General features: G+C 45.2%; 1 protein-coding gene across 1 annotated transcript; it reads left to right on the forward strand.

Moving 5' to 3' along the window:
* The first annotated feature begins 9,293 nt into the window (after positions 1-9,293).
* SOX18 (SRY-box transcription factor 18) lies at positions 9,294-17,036 on the forward strand. The gene is made up of 2 exons (XM_082271542.1): positions 9,294-9,828; positions 15,709-17,036. Exons 1-2 carry the CDS (start codon positions 9,522-9,524, stop codon positions 16,494-16,496), a joined length of 1,095 nt encoding a protein of 364 aa, XP_082127668.1. The 5' UTR covers positions 9,294-9,521; the 3' UTR covers positions 16,497-17,036.
* Positions 17,037-17,741: the final 705 nt, after the last annotated feature.

Raw genomic sequence — 17,741 nt, forward strand, 5'->3', positions numbered from 1 at the left:
TTTCCGGATGCGCTGTATGTTATCTACATAGTTTCTTTATTTTCTAAATACAGGCATACCCCACTTTTAAGTACACAATGGGACCAGAGCATGTATGTAAAACGAAAATGTACTTAAAGTGAAGCAATACCTTTTTTCACTTCTCAATGCATGTAAATTTTAACATTGGCGTCCATATGAAATCTTGGTCAGCTTGACATGGCACTGCTCCCAAACCATAAGTGACAAGGACACTTATGGGGAGCATGCAGGGCCGGATTAAGAGCATCATGGGCTTGGTGCTGAGGATTTTGAAGGGCCTTAAGGGCCGTGCCTTGGCATGCACCCAGAGGAGGAAGAGTGCAGCCATGCATGCCTAATTCCACATGGGATGCTGTCTCTGAAACCCATAAACACATCCATGCATCGGCAACTGTCCCTCCTTGTCCGGCCTTCGTGCTGTGTGGGGAGGTTCTGAGGGAGCTGCCTGGGGAAGCGAGTATAGAAGCCAGACTTCTGTGTTTACAAGTGACAAAAGAGCGGTAACAGTGAATATGGCCAACCTGGGGCCTATATAAAGGTAGGGGCCTGGAGCTGCAGCTCCAAAAGCCCCTACGTTAATCTGGCCCTGGGAGCATGTTAAGGGGATCCAGGACTATGACCTGGTAGATTACAAATAGGATATGTTGTAGTCCTGGGTCCCCTCTCGGTGCTCCCTAAGTTTGGTATCCCTGTCACTTATGGTTTGGGAGCAGTGCCATGTCAAGCTGACCAAGATTTCCCATAGACGCCAATGTTAAAAACTGGGAGTAGTGCCATACCAAGTTGACCAGGCTGTGTCCATACTCGCGAGTGTATGTAAAGTGAGTGTACTTAAAACGGGGTATGCCTGTATGTAATACTAAACCACAACACAAGTAAAAAATACTTGGAAAGACTTGATCATTAGCTTTCCATATTATTTCTAGTCCTTTTTATTCTCTTGAACATTTTTATCTTTTCATTATTGCATTGCACAGTTCTTCACTGTTGTGTGAATCCTTAACCACCGGTACCGGATTTACCCCCTTAAAGCGGAGTTCCACCCTGCATTTTTTTTTTTTTTTTAATACCCCCGGGACAGTCAGGGCTAGTACATTCCACAATGGCTAGCCTCTGATCTGTCCCGGGTTGCACTTACCTGTTAGGACAAATACTTACCTTGCAAACGTCTTGTCCAGCGCTGCCATCTCAGATGTGGGCAGCTTGAAGCCAGCGAGATCCCCTTCGGCGTCTTCTTCCGCCTTCTTTGGTCCCACGATGCTCTGCGCCGGCCCCGACGTCACTTCCGGGTCGCGCGCGTCATCCCTCTACAGCTTTTGGGCATGCCCAGAAGCTGTTTAGAAGGGGATGACGCGCGCGACCCGGAACTGACGTCGGGGCCGGTGCAGGCGCAAAGATTCCTGGGAGCGATGACGTTCAGCTCCCAGGAATCATTGCAGAGCCAGGAAGTGACGACGGGCCGCGGCCGAGGAAGGAGGAAGAAGGAAGTAAGGTAAGTATTTTTTCTTCGCTACGAGGTAAGTAAAAAAAAAAAAAATATGCGATTATCCATTTCTTTTTCAGGTGACCCGGAGATGGAGGTAAGTATAAAAATAGGGTGGAACTCCACTTTAATGACCAGGCCATTTTTTGCGATTCGGCACTGCGCTATTTTAACAGAAAATTGCGCGGTCGTGTGGCGCTGTACCCAAATAAAATTGATGTCCTTTTTTTCCCCCCAAATAGAGCTTTCTTTTGGTGGTATTTGATCGACTCTGCGATTTTTTTTTTTTGCGCTGTAAACAAAAAAGTGCGACAATTCTGAAAAAAACAATTTTTTTTCACATTCTGCTATATGACATTCCCAAAAAGAAAATTTAAAAATCAAAATGTTTTCATCATTTTAGGGCAATTTGTATTCTGCTCCAAAAAAAATTGCATTAAGGGTATTATTGATTGGTTTGCGCCAAAGTTATCGCGATTTTTAACGGGACTGCGTCATCGCAGCGGACAGATCGGACCCCTAACTGACATTTTTTACACTTTTGGGGGGGGGGGGGGGACCAGTGACATTACTACAGTAATCAGTGCTACAAATATGCACTGTTACTGTAATAATGACACTGGCAGATAAGGGGTTAACACTGTGGGTGATCAAGGGGTTAAATGTAAGCCTAGGGGAGTGATTCTAACTGTGAGGGGGGCCTGGCTTGTGAAATTATCCTATATAGAAGGATCACAGGCGCTCTATGATCATTTCAGAGAGAAAAAAGTTCGGCTGTGTTTACAACAGCTGCCCGTCCTTCTCTTTCAGTGGGGAGTGATTGTGGGTGCCCAGCGCCAATCGGAGCCACCGGCCCCGTGCATCGGCATCCCCGCTGTCAAATGGGGGCAAGAGCGTGCTTCTGGCGGCGCACGCTCGCCCCTAGCACCAGGCACGCGATCGACGTGTAGTTCTACGTCAGTTTACACAGGAGGGGCTGCCTGTCAGTAAAACTGTGGCGGGCGGTCCGGAACTAATTAAAGAGGTTGTAAACCTCAGAAAAAAAAAAAAACCTGAAAGACAAAGGCATAATGAGCTAGTTTGCATCACATACTAGCTCATTATTACATACTTACCTTAGAACGAAGCCCCTACAGTGCCGCACGCTCACTGGTAACACGGTCGAAACGTTCAGCCATCTTCCTTCTGGGTTTGCGTCCTCCGGCCCATCTGATTGGCCAGAGCCGCGATGACGTCACTCCTGTGCATGCGTGCAGGAGCCGCCGTTTATGGCACAGGGCTCTGAAGGAACGGCATGGGTGGCTGTTCCTTCAGAGCGCATGCGCCAGTGATGTCACCTGGCTGCATGCACGGCGCCCGTTCCTTCAGAACGCATGCGCCAGTGATGTCACCTGGCTGCATGCATGGCGCCTGTTCCTTCAGAGCACATGCGCCAGTGATGTCACCTGGCTGCATGCACGGCGCCCGTTGCTTCAGAGCACAAGGGCCAGTGATGTCACCTGGCTGCATGCACGGTGCCCGTTTCTTCAGAGCGCCTGCACCAGTGATGTCACCTGGCTGCATGCATGGCGCCCGTTTCTTCAGAGCGCATGCGCCAGTGATGTCACCTGGCTGCATGCACGGCAGTCGTTCCTTCAGAGCGCATGCGCCAGTGATGTCACCTGGCTGCATGCACGGCGCCCGTTTCTTCAGAGCGCATGCGCCAGTGATGTCACCTGGCTGCATGCACGGCAGCCGTTCCTTCAGAGTGCATGCGCCAGTGATGTCACCTGGCTGCATGCACGGCAGCCGTTCCTTCAGAACGCATGCGCCAGTGATGTCACCTGGCGGCATGCACGACGCCCGTTCCTTCAGAGCACAAGGGCCAGTGATGTCACCTGGCTGCATGCACGGCGCCCTTTGCTTCAGAGCACAAGGGCCAGTGATGTCACCTGGCTGCATGCACGGCAGCTGTTCCTTCAGAGTGCATGCGCCAGTGATGTCACCTGGCTGCATGCACGGCGCCCGTTTCTTCAGAGCGCATGTGCCAGTGATGTCACCTGGCTGCATGCATGGCAGCCGTTCCTTCAGAGTGCATGCGCCAGTGATGTCACCTGGCTGCATGCGCAGTGGCTGTTCCTTTAGAGTGCATGCGCCAGTGATGTCACCTGGCTGCATTCGCAGTGGCTGCTCCTTTAGAGTGCATGCGCCAATGATGTCACTTGGCTGCATGCAAAATAAAAATATCTCCTAAATGGTGCAAGTTTAGGAGATATATATACAGTACCTATAGGAAAGCCTTATTATAGGCGCACCTATAGGTACAAGTTACAGAGGAAGCTTTACTTACTCTTTAGGGATTGGATCCTGAAAGTCACCACTGACCGAGCTCTTTCCTGGGGAATACCCGATCAGACACAGTGAAAAGGCAATGCAAAAACAAGCAGGATGTGCGGCATTCAGCAGTCTTGGGCCCCTTTCACACAGGCTTTCTGATCAGGTTCACCTGTCAGTTTTTTAGGCAGACCTAATTGGACGCTCCATTCACCCCTATGGAGCAGCAGATGTCAGCCGTGGCTGCATGGCATTTTTCAAGGCAGATTTCCTGATGGTGACAACAGAGGAGCATGCCGTGTAATGTGTGTTGAAAGGACTGATTGCATGCTCCAGAGGAAACCGGTGTGACAGTACAGGAGCACAATCAGGAGACAGGGAGAGTCACCCCATAACAGGAAGTGACAGGGAAAGGTATTATTTTAGCTGCACTGTCAAACAAAAACGGTTTCAAAGTCATTTTCAATATTTTAAAAACCTACAACTTTTAGTGAAATGATCCCTGTCAATCCTGCCATACATGGACTTGTGCAGGCATTTCTTGTTATAGGGTGACAACGCTCTGTCTGTGTCTCCCAATGTTTCCCTTGTGTTGCCCTGATGTAAGCTGCAAGTGGTTTATTGACACCCGTTGCACAAGAACAGTTCACTGCTGTCACTATTAAGAAACCTGCCCAAAGAATTGCAGCCGATAACTTGGAGTGCAAGCAGAGAGGAAGTAGCTGCAAAAAAGCCGCAGGAGAAGCACTAAGATGCAGGATGGGAAAAAAAAAAAGATAAAAACAAGTATTTTATGTAAAAAAAAAAAAAAACTACAAACTACAAAACAGGGGATTTACTAAAACCGGAGAGTGCAAAATCTGGTGCAGCTCAGCATAGAAACCAATTAGCCTCCAGTTTTTTTTTTTTTTTGTCAAAGCTTAATTGTACAAGCTGAAGTTAGACGCTGATTGGCTGCCAAGCACAGCTTCACTAGATTCTGAGTGCACCAGTTTTAGTAAATGTCCCCCATAGTGCTTTGGCAAACACAATCTTATTGTCAGGGAAGAAGTCCGAGAAGAACTGGCAAATATGCCAATGCCCAATATGGCCGTGCCAATTCACGCATGCGCGTTAGCGAAAGGCACGCGATGATGAATCGTCGTACGCAACGGCGCATTGGCGTACGCAAAGCGTGCTAATTGCCAGTGTTCAATGGCCTATATAAGAACATCAATGCCTATCATACATTGCTGGATTATGGTCAGTTGTATCCTGTGTTCCTGTGCCTTGGGCTTCTGTTTGATTACCAGTTACCGGCCCGGCTTACCCCTGACCTGCTCTGGCTTCTCTCCTGGCTCTGAACCCGGCGTGCTTCACGGACCTGCTCCTGTCTATTACAGATTGTCTTCCTGTGTTTGACCTCGACTACGCTACCAGCCTCTGCCTCTGCTCTTGATTGACATCCAGTGTTTGACCCCCGGCCTGGCTTCTGACCTTGCTCTTGGTTACCCTACCGCCAAGACCCACCAGCACCTCAAGAGAACCATTGGCTCTGACCACCTTCTCTAACGTGGGTGTCCTTGCATCTGGATTCATCAGGCAGCTTCACCTGCAGGCAAGCTATAGGTGTGCGCAGGGGGTGTGCCAGGTGTGCCTGGGCACACCCTAATCACCAGGGTTGCCAACCATGCTTTGCGTCTCTGCTGCCTCCTTAGCCAATGGGATTGACACTGTACCAGTCTCTTTTCCCAGTGTGCCTTATTTGACTTTACAACAGGAGGTGCCAGCAGCTGGAGCGGGCAGGTAGGTGACACTTATTTACATGAAAGCAGACAATAGGGGTTGATTTACTAAAGGAAAATAGACTGTGCACTTTGTAAAGTGCAGTTACCCTCTGCATGTGTAGTTGCTCCAGAGCTAAGTAAATGAGGTAAGGCTTCACTTTCCAAAGAATATCCAATCACGTGCAAGGAAAATGAAAAAAAAAATGCATTTTTGCTTGCACATGATTGGATGATGCAGATCAGCAGAGCTTCCCCGCATTTACTAAGCTCTGGAGCAACTGCACTTTGCAAAGTGGGCAACTGCACTTTGCAAAGTGCAAAGTCTTTTTCCCTTTAGTAAATCAAACCCAGTATGACAGCTTGAAAAGCTGTTTATCTTTTTTTTTTGGGAGTAGTGTGGGGCTGCGTGCAGAAGTGATCGACCGATATTGTTCTTTTAATGCCGATACAGATACCGATATTTTGGTCATCGGATATCGGTATCGGCCGATATTGGCCGATATTTTCAGACATTTAAAACTTTTTTTTTTTCACAGGTACTGTTGTGGAGGGAACTGGGGGGTCTAAAAGACCCCCAAACCCCTCCTCTGCACTTAAAAGCATTCAAAACGCCAAGTTTGGCTGTTTTGAATGCGGTCATTTTTTTAAATTTGGCGCCGAGTACCCGGAAGTGATGTCATGACATCACTTCCGGGTTTTTTACATGGAGACCAGCGCATGCGCACTTACCGGCTTTCACGGGGACACATCTTCATGCTACACCGGGTCTTTTCATGCTACACCGGGTACTTCCGGCTTTTTACATGGAGACCCGATCAGAGCCGAATGCGGCTTTGATCGGGTCTTCCCTTCGGCGGCCGTGCAGGTAGGATGCCTGGGTCTCTCTGTGGGACAGGAGACCCGGGTGAGCCACGGAAGGTGGCGGGAGAGGGGGGGACGTCCCCTCCCGCTCCTAGTAATTACAGCCGAGCGGCTTTTCAGCCACATCGGTTGTTATTACAAGACAGCCGACTGTCGGCTATGGACGCCGGTACCGGGGTGACGCCTCTAGCTGCAGGCATCACTCCGGTACAGCACTTTCCAAAATATCGGCAATATCGGTAATCTCCGGGGCCGATTCCGATATATCGGGGAAAGTGCAGATCAACCCTCGATATTTCGGCTTTGCCGATAATCGGCCGATCCCTAGCGTGCAGGCAGCCTTTATAATAGTATGGACCCGCACAGCTGAGTTTGACAGGTACGCAAGGGACGGGTACACGACCCTGAATACAGACAGAGTGTACCTGTCAAACCTAGCTATGCAGGTGAGTCCGTACAGCCGCTGCATCCCTATTCACTAATATAGGCTGCCTGCATGCAGCTTCTCTCTACTCCAAAAAGATAAACATATGTAAACTGTATGTGGCTTTAGGACACAGTGAACCGATAGGGGTTGATTTTCTATAGGCAAACCGGGGTTGATTTACTAAAGGCAAATAGACTGTGCACTTTGTAAAGTGCAGTTGCTCCAGAGCTTAGTAAATAATCAGTAGCTCTGCTGACTTCCATCATCCAATCATGTGCAAGCAAAAATCCTGTTTTTTTCTTTTTGTTTTTTTTATTTCCTTGCATGTGATTGGGTATTCTTTAAAAAGTGAAGTTTACCTCATTAACTAAGCTCTGGAGCAACTTTGCAAAGTGCTCAGTCTATTTGCCTTTAGTAAATCCACTGCATAGTCTGTGCACTTTGCAAGTGCAGATGCTCCAAAGCTTAGAAAACGAGGGGAACCTCTACTGACTTTCAGCATCCAATCTTATGCAAGCAAAAATGCTGTTTTTTTTTTTTTTTTTCTTGCATGTGATTGGGTATTCTTTACAGAGTAAAGCTTCACCTCATTTACAAAGCTCTGAAGCAACTGCACCTGTAAAGTGCACAGTCTACAGCGTTGATTTACTAAAGGCAAACAGGCTGTGCACTTTGCAAGAACAGTTGCTCCAGAGCTTAGTAAATGAGCAGAAGCTTTCTGACTTCCATTATCCAATCACATGCAAGCAAAAAAAGCTGTTTTTCTTTTATTTTCGTCGCACATGACTGGCTATTTATTTGCAAAGTGAAGCATTACCTCATTTACTGAGCTCTGGAGCAACTGCACTTGCAAAGTGCACAGTCTATTTGCCTTTAGTAAATCCACTGCATAGTCTGTGCACTTTGCAAGTGCAGATGCTCCAGAGCTTAGAAAATGAGAGGAACCTCTATTGACTTCCATCATCCAATCATATGCAAGCAAAAATGCTGCTTTTTTTTAAATTTTCTTGCATGTGATTGGGTATTTTTTGCAAAGTGAAGCTTCACCTCATTTACAAAGCCCTGGAGCAACTGCCCTTGCAGAGTGCACAGTCTATGGCGTTGATTTACTAAAGGCAAACAGACCGTGCAGTTTGCAAAATGTAGTTGCACTCTGCAAGAGCAGTTGCTCCAGAGCTTAGTAAATGAGCAGAAGCTTTTCTGACTTCCATTATCCAATCGCATGCAAGCAAAAAAAGCATTTTTTTTTCTATTTTCGTTGCACATGATTGGCTATTTTTTGCAAAGTGAAGCTTTACCTCGTTTGCTAAGCTCTGGAGCAACTGCCCTTGCAAAGTGCTCATTCTAATTGTCTTTAGTAAATCCACCGCATAGTCTGTGCACTTTGCAAGTGCAGTTGCTCCAGAGTTTAGAAAACTAGGGGAACCTCTATTGACTTCCATCATCCAATCATCTGCAAGGAAAAATGCTGTTTTTTGGTTTTTGTTTTTTTGCATGTGATTGTGGTATTCTTTGCAAAGTGAAGCTTCGCCTCATTTAGTACCGGTTCACACATATGCGATGCGGGAACCCTGCAAATCCACTGCGGGTTCCTGCATCGCATTCAACTCGCAGGCAGTTGCCACTCTGCCATATGCGAATCGCTGGGGGTGTCAATACAGAGTTAACGACACCCCCCAGATCAGTTGGCATATTGCAGTGCGAACTGTCAATGAACTGTGCACTTACAAAGTGCACAGTTTATTTGCTTTTAGTAAATTAACCTCTGTGTAGTTGATTTACTAAAGGCAAATAGACTGTGCACTTTGCAAAGTGCAGCTGCACTCTGCAAGAGTAGCTGCTCCAGAGCTTAGTAAATGAGCAGAAACTGTTCTGACTTCCATTATCCAATCACATGCAAGCAAAAAAAAACTTTTTTTTTTTCGTTGCACATGATTGGCTATTTTTTTGCAAAGTGAAGCTTTACCTCGTTTGCTAAGCTCTGGAGCAACTGCCCTTGCAGAGTTGCAGAAGTGCACAGTCTATTTGCCTTTAGTAAATCAATCTCGAAGGCTTTTATTGAGGGGAGATCAGGGGCTTATGCGCCCAAAGCCCCCCAAAAAACGTCAGTTTAGGAGCAGCAGCGTGCATGAACCTTACTGAGTCGAGGAACATTTTATTGGTGCAAAGAAAATAAATTATTTTGGGTAGCGAAGTGCCACAGGCAAGGGGCATGAAAAATCCCACCAGCTGAACATGTCTGCTTTAAGGGGTTAACTACTTAATGACAGCATAGAAAACCGACCAGCTCTCTGGTGTATTTCACCGGTGCAGCCTCCTCTGCCCCCTCCAGGGTTTGCCTCCTCCCACCCTGCAGCTGATTGGTGACAAGTTTCTATATTTGGTCCCTATTATTCCGAGCAACCCAAACAGCTGGATTCTGAATGACAGAATAGACGGTGACACCAAGCAACAGAGGCAGGGCAAAGATTGTGCAGATAGATAGATAGATAGATAGATAGATAGATAGATAGATAGATAGATAGATAGATAGATAGATAGAGTTGGCAGCTACTCTTTCCAGAGGAGTACACGGATCACTGCCCCCCCCCCCCCCTGGATTTACACATTCTGTGTGCCCACTTTTGCCCACAAGAGGTGCCCAGCTGGAATGCATAGATCTGAGCCAAGTTACTGCACAGAGGAGACTACTCTGGGCCAACGAGGTGCCGGTTCATGGGTACCCCCTCCGCCCGCAGCCCCTGAACCCGGTCACGCCCCCAGCTCCCCACCAGTTCCAGACAGCCCAGCGCCGAGCCCCTCACCCGGCTATGGATACAGCCACTCGGAGGACAAGCCTGGAGAACCTCGAATCCGGCGCCCCATGAACGCGTTCATGGTCTGGGCCAAAGACGAGCGAAAGAGACTGGCGCAGCAGAACCCGGACCTGCACAATGCCGTACTGAGCAAGATGCTAGGTGAGATGACTGGCTTGTCTGATGGCGAGGGTCAGACGCCTTTTTTTCGGAAACGGTAGCAAAATCGTGATTGTAAAGAGAACGGTTTGGGTTGTAAAAGTTTCGCATTGGTAATTTGGGTCTTAGCTGAGTGGAGGATGCTTAACTTATTAAAATATAATTCAGTGGAAAAAAAAAATTAAAGGGATTTGAATAAATTGTGTGTGATTCCACTTGAATAAAAATGTTGCATGGGAAGCGGGATCCCTGTTTAGTAGAGTGGGCTGTGAAATTGTAGATTCACGCTGCTATTGCTGACTAATCGGCAGTGAAAATCGGTGGTTTTGGCTCCTCTTAAACTTCACTTAAAATCTTAACAGCAGCTGCAAAGCATGACATTGTAATATAAAAATGTAAAAAAATGTCTTTTATTTATTTTTGCGGATTTATCCACCATAAATTTCGGTGTCACCGTCACCTGATAGTCTCTGTTTTGCTGGGACCCCGTTAGTGAGAGTTCCCGCAGTGCCCATTATGGGGGATTCCCTCCGTCCCTGATGGGGGATTCGCTCCGTCCCTGATGGGGGATTCGCTCCGTCCCTGATGGGGGATTCCCTCTGTCCCTGATGGGTTTTTTTTTAATTTAATTTATATTACAGAGAAAGCAAAAGGAGGAGCTAGAAATGCAAAGGTGGACAGGAACGAGATATGTAAAATATGTAATTAGCCAATAGACGATGCAACCACCTTTAATTAAAATATAAGATTTAGATGAACCAACACTTTAATTAGTGAACCGCTACATGTCTAGGCTCTTCTTTCTATGAGACAGATACTCTTTAATGATGCTTTCTGTTTGCAGCACGTCCTAGATGAAATCATGTTGAAGTTTATATAGGGGTTAATTTACTAAAGGAAAATAGACTGTGCACTATGCAAGTTCAGTTGCTCCAGAGTAACTCAATCACATGCAAGGAATACTCAATCACATACAAGGAATACTCAATCACATGCAAGGAATACTTAATCACATGTAAGGAATATTCAATCACATGCAAGGAATACTCAATCACATGCAAGGAATACTCAATCACATGTAAGGAATACTCAATCACATGTAAGGAATAGTCAATCACATGCAAGGAATAGTCAATCACATGTAAGGAATACTCAATCACATGTAAGGAATACCCAATCACATGCAAGGAATAGTCAATCACATGTAAGGAACACTCAATCACATGCAAGGAATAGTCAATCACATGTAAGGAATAATCAATCACATACAAGGAATAATCAATCACATACAAGGAATAGTCAATCACATGCAAGAAACACTCAATCACATACAAGGAATAGTCAATCACATGTAAGGAATACTCAATCACATGCAAGGAATAGTCAATCACATGTAAGGAATAATCAATCACATACAAGGAATAGTCAATCACATACAAGGAATAGTCAATCACATGCAAGAAACACTCAATCACATGCAAGGAATAGTCAATCACATACAAGGAATACTCAATCACATACAAGGAATACTCAATCACATGCAAGGAATAGTCAATCACATACAAGGAATACTCAATCACATGCAAGGAACGCTCAATCACATACAAGGAAGGGTCAATCACATGCAAGGAATACTCAATCACATACAAGGAATAGTCAATCACATACAAGGAATAGTCAATCACATGCAAGGAATACTCAATCACATGCAAGGAATACTCAATCACATACAAGGAACACTCAATCAGATACAAGGAATACTCAATCACATACAGGGAATACTCAATCACATGTAAGGAATACCCAATCACATGCAAGGAAAAATGATGGGTTGTTAGAGGTTGCTGCAATTCATCCTAGCATTGTACATATGACTTTGAGCTGATTGGTAATCCTAAAAATTTTTTTTTTGCTAATGGCCATTGTACTAAAGATCTTTGCTATGAGAGCAAAGGAGGAGCTAGAAATGCTAAGGTGGACAAGAAGGAGATATATAAAATATGTAATTAGCCAATAGATGATGCAGCCACCCAGATTCCACCTTTAACTAAAATATAAGATTTAGGCGGACCAACACTTTAATTAGTGAACCGCTACATGTCTAGGCTCTTTTTTCTATGAGACAGGTACTCTTTAATGATGCTTTCTGTTTGCAGCACATCCTAGATAAAATCATGTTGAAGTTTATATAGGGGTTCATTTACTAAAGGAAAATAGACTGTGCACTACGCAAGTTCAGTTACTTCAGAGCTTAGCAAATGAGGGAAGCTTCATTTTGCAAGGAATACCCAATCACATACAAGGAATACCCAATCACATGCAAGGAAAATGTCCCCAAAAAACCCCAGCATTTTTGCTTGCACATAATTGGATGATGGAAGTCAGCAGAGCTCCCCCTCATTTACTAAACTCTGGAGCAACTGCACTTGCAGAGTGTGACTGTACTTACAAAGTGCACAGTTTATTTGCTTTTAGTAAATTAAACTCTGTGGGGTTGATTTACTGAAGGCAAATAGACTGTGCACTTTGCAAAGTGGAGTTGCACTCTGCAAGAGCAATTGCTCCGGAACTTAGTAAATGAAGGGGAACTCTGCTACTTTCCATCATCCAATCATTTGCAAGCAACAATTTTTTTTTTCCTTGCACATGATTGGGTATTCTTTACAAAATGAAGCTTTACCTAATTCTTTAAGCTCTGGAGCAATTGCACTTGCAGAGTGTGACTGTACTTACAAAGTGTACAGTTTATTTGCTTTTAGTAAATTAACCTCCGTGGGGGTTGATTTACTAAAGGCAAATAGACTGTGCACTTTGCAAAGTGGAGTTGCACTCTGCAAGAGTGATTTCTCCAGTACTTAGTAAATGAGGGGCAGCTCTACTGCTTTCCATCATCCAATCATGTGCAAGCAAAAATGTTTTTTTTTTTATTTTATTTTTTTCCTTGCACATGATTGGGTATTATTTTCAAAATTAAGCTTTACTTCATTTTATAAGCTCTGGAGCAATTGCACTTGCAGAGTGCGACTGTACTTACAAAGTGCACAGTTTATTTGCTTTTAGTAAATTAACCTCCGTGGAGCTTTGCTACTTTCCATCATCCAATCATTTGCAAGCAAAAATGTTTTTTTTTTTTTCCTTGCACATGATTGGGTATTCTTTACAAAATGCAGCTTTACCTAATTTTTTAAGCTTCGGAGCAATTGCACTTGCAGAGTGCGACTGTACTTGCAAACTGCACAGTCTATTTCCCTTTAGTAAATTAACTTCTAAGTTTCTGGTATGTTATAGGTTACCTGCACCTCACACTGAGGGAGATTTACTAAGACTGGAGAGTGCAAAATCTGGTGCAGCTGTGCACAGAAACCAATCAGCTTCCAGGTTTTATTGTCAAAGCTTAATAGAACAAGCTGAAGCTGATTGGCTGGATACTATGCACAGCTGCACCAGATTCTGGGTGCTCCAGTTTTAGTAAAAAAAAAAACAAAAAAAAAAAAGGACAAGTTTGGAAATTTTCTGCCAAACGAATGATAAATTGAAAGGTTAATGTGTTTCTCATCCAAATTGTTTGCACTAGGTATATGTGAAAAAACTAGCAAAAAAAATGATTCATTTATGTCCATTGAACAATTTATCAGTCATTTCATGATGGCACGATCGTTTGCTCTCATGGCCGAGTGTTCGTTTTTCTAAGATACGTTTGAGCGATTTTTCGTATAGTGTATGGCCAGCATAATACTCTCAGTGCACGCCTAAAAAATGAAGCTGCATTTTCAATAAATTAATTCCTTTTTTTTTTATAAATCTATTTAGTTAAATCATCCTTCCATGGTTTTGTGTTTGTTTTTTGGTAGATCCCGGTTAGCTGAATCACTGGATCCCCGGTGAAATATCAGCATTAGAGGTCCCATCATGAGAGTTGGAAACAGATATAGTGCCCACCAAAAATTGAAATACAAGGCCCTTTAATTAGCATAAAAAATAGTTTTAAATATTTGATATAGGTCTCCAGTGACACAATGGGGGAGATTTTCTAAAACTGGAGAGTGCAAAATCTGGTGCAGCTCTGTATAGAAACCAATCAGCTTCCAAAATCTGGTGCAGCTCTGCATAGGAACCAATCAGCTTCCAAAATCTGGCGCAGCTCTGCATAGAAACCAATCAGCTTCCAAAATCTGGTGCAGCTCTGCATAGAAACCAATCAGCTTCCAAAATCTGGTGCAGCTCTGCATAGGAACCAATCAGCTTCCAAAATCTGGTGCAGCTCTGCATAGGAACCAATCAGCTTCCAAAATCTGGCGCAGCTCTGCATGGGAACCAATCAGCTTCCAAAATCTGGTGCAGCTCTGCATAGGAACCAATCAGCTTCCAGATTTTTTTGACAAAGCTTAATTGAACAAGCTGAAGTTAGAAGCTGATTGGCTACCATGCAGAGCTGCACCAGATTTTGCACTCACTAGTCTTATTAAATCAACCCCAATGTGTTTATAACATGATCTGTCACGCTAAACAGCAGGGCATGTGAACATTCAAATTTAAATGAAAGGAATAGGTTGTCCTTGTTTTGCATTCTTGTAAAGGTTTATTATTTGGAAGGAAATGCAAAGGATGTGTAACGCTATGTAACCAAAAGCAATCTGATTTTTAAATGTAGCAAAGTCAAGGAAAAATTATGAATTGTTAGAGGTTGCTGCAATTCATCCTAGCATTGTACATATGATTTTGAGCTGATTGGTAATCCTAAAAAAAAAAAATGTGACATTTCGTTAAAGCGATTCTGGCACTAGATTTTTACCAATAAAAATGCAATTTTAATTTTTTATTTTTTTTTTGCTGTTTGCTAGGGATCGACCGATTATCGGCAATGCCAATATATCAGGGGCCAATATGCACTTTCCCCAATATTGTAGATACAAAACAAAGAAAGGGCACACCAGCCTAGCGCATTATCCTCAGCGAGTTTATTAAATCAAAATCAAAATCAGCTACTCACAAACATTCGTGAAATTCAGGCACATCAATTCCATAAAGCCGCCTCATAGCAGAGGTCCGACATCTCACTGGAAGCAGAGGGCTGATGCGTTTCGAGGCCGTGCCTCTTCCTCAGAGCCTCTTTTTTGGACTTTCCCCAATATATCGGAATCTGCCTCGGAGGTTACCGATATTGCCATTATTTTGGAAAGTGCTGTACCGGAGTGATGCCTGCAGCTAGAGGCATCACCCCGATACAGGCGTCCGTAGCCGACAGTCGGCCGTCTTGTAATGACAACCGATGTGGCTGAGAAGCCGCTCGGCTCTCATTACAAGCCTTCCGTGGCTCGCCCGGGTCTCCCGTCCCACCGGGAGACCCGGGCATCCTACCTGTATGGCTGCCGAAGAGAAGACGCGATCAAAGCCGCATTCGGCTCTGATCGGGTCTCCATGTAAAAACCCCGAAGTGATGTCATGACATCACTTCCAGGTACTCAGCGGCAAAATAAAAAAAATGTGAGCATTCAAAACAGCCAATCTTGGCATTTTGAATGCTTTTAAGTGCAGAGGAGAGGTTTGGGGTCTTTTAGACCCCCAGATCCTTCCACAATAGTACCTGGGAAAAATAAAAAAAAAATAAAAATGTTTTAAATGTCTGAAAATATTGGCCGATACCGATATCCGATGACCAAAATATCGGTATCGGCACTAAAAAAATGATATCGGTCGATCACTACTAATTGCCATTGTACTAAAGATCTTTTTGAAAAGCTAATTTCCTACGAGAGGATAAATAAACCTTCACGTACAATGGGCATGTGCATGTATTGGTCACACTTATGACGTCGCCTATATGGATTTTGATATTTTGCTTTTTTCAAGGCAGTGTGTGATGTTGTGTTGTTTCTCCGACAGGTCAGTCCTGGAAGAACCTGAGCGTTGGGGACAAGCGCCCCTTTGTGGAGGAAGCGGAGCGGCTGCGTGTCCAGCACCTCCAGGACCACCCCAACTACAAGTATCGCCCGCGCAGGAAGAAGCAGGCCAAGAAAATGAAGAGAGCAGACGCCAGCTCCATTTTGAGAAACGAGGGCTACACCAGGGGTCACCCACAGACCAATCTCACCCATTTTCGAGAACTGCAGCCACTGGCTTCTGGTGAACTGGAAACCTATGGGCTTCCCACCCCGGAGATGTCTCCTTTGGATGTCTTGGAGCAGAGGGAACCTGTGTTCTTTCCCCCTCACATGCAGGAAGACGGTGAGCCCGTGTCCTTTCGATCCTACCAGCCTGGCATCAACTTCGGACAGGAGAAGGTGCTCAGGGAGCTCTCCATACCATACTCTCCCTCACCCACCCAGATGGGCAACATTCTTAGGACTCCACCGTCCTCTGCTTTCTTCTACACCCCCCAGGGCGGGCCTCTAGGCTGCGCCACCCTTGGCCAACTTTCCCCACCGCCCGAAGCTCACCAGTTGGACCCCATGGAGCACCTGAACCCATCTGAGCTGTGGGGGGATGTTGACCGCAACGAGTTTGACCAGTATTTGAATATGAGCAGGACTCAAGTGGCTGTCCAAGGGTACCACTTGCCGATGTCCAAGCTGGGGTCCGCTAGGACTATGGCCTGCGAGGAGAGCAGTCTGATATCTGCTCTCTCCGACGCCAGTTCTGCCATGTACTATAGCCCCTGTATCACTGGCTAAAGCGAGCCTGCAGTGTGCCCGAGCAGCTGGTGCCCATGGTGGCAGATGGGTGTTAGTGCTGGGCACATACAGCTCCAACTCAGTGTACTGCTGAGTGCCAGGTGCAGATTTTCTCTGTAATACAGGGTTGTGTGGAGGTCTGAGGAGGTCACGGCAAGCATGCAGATTAATGAACACATACCATTGCAGCAGACTGAAGGAAGACTCTATCTTCAGGGGACTTGGACATACCCTTCTCTAAGCTTTTACTAAATATATCGCTTTGTTTTGTCTGCTTTCTTCTGTGTTTTTGCGTCTGGGAGATCAATGGCTCCCCTGTGCTTTCTATGCAGATGAATTCAGAAAGTGGCCCTACTTTGGCTCGAACATCAAAATGATGGTGTAAAGACCTAAAAAGCACAGGAGGATTTTAGAAAGAAATATGAATGTAGCAAAAGCCAAAGAAGAGTCTGCACAAGTCCTTTAAATTAGGTTTTTAAAGGTTTATTTGGGATGCAACTTGCAGTAGTCCAAAGCTTCTCAAACAGCAATCAGGTTCAAATTATTTAAAGTGACATGGTACAAGGGAGTATGTAGGCTGGGACTGCTATCCTCTCCTTCTAAAAATGCTAGATGCCTGGCTTCCGTGCTGCTCTGGCAGCTTCAGTTCTATTTGCAGTCCAGTATGCAAATCAATCGTTCCAGCCTATCTCTGAATTAGACCACTGGGCATTCATTTAGGGTCAGTGACTCAAAGTATTGAAGCCAGGGACTGCCAGATAACTAGAATTTTTAAATGGAGGTCAGAAATGGTAGCCTACATGTTTATCTTAGTACAGATGTACTTTACGAATATTTCACAAGCCTAATTCTGCTTGACAACACAGCCAGAAGGAAATGTATAATTTGGGTAGTTAACTGAAAAGTAGCCTATAGTAAATATAAATTCATCTGGAGGTCTACAATCCCTTTAAATCACAAACCATGGGCGTCCGCAAGTGGGGGCAATTGCCCCCCCTGGAAATTTCCTGGCCTGCTCTAAGAGGGAAATCTATGGGGACCATGCTCTAAAAGTGGATCGATCTATGGGGGGACCCTGGCCTGCTCTAAAGGGGGTTCTATGAGGACCCTGGCCTGGCCTGCTCTAAAGGGGGATCTATGGTTACCCTGCTCTAAAGGGGATCTATGGGGGACCCTGGCCTGATCTGCTCTAAAGGGGGGGGCATGGCCTGCTCTAAAGGGGATCTATGGGGATCCTGGCCTGCT

Source organism: Pelophylax lessonae, assembly GCF_965119305.1.
Source record: "Pelophylax lessonae genome assembly, chromosome: 11".
Lineage (NCBI taxonomy): Eukaryota > Metazoa > Chordata > Amphibia > Anura > Ranidae > Pelophylax > Pelophylax lessonae.

Coding starts and splice junctions, on each gene's coding strand:
- SOX18 (XM_082271542.1), top strand. CDS start 9,522: ATGCATAGATCTGAGCCAAGTTACTGCACAGAGGAGACTACTCTGGGC. Junction 9,829..15,708: donor CGTACTGAGCAAGATGCTAG/GTGAGATGACTG, acceptor TTTCTCCGACAG/GTCAGTCCTGGAAGAACCTG.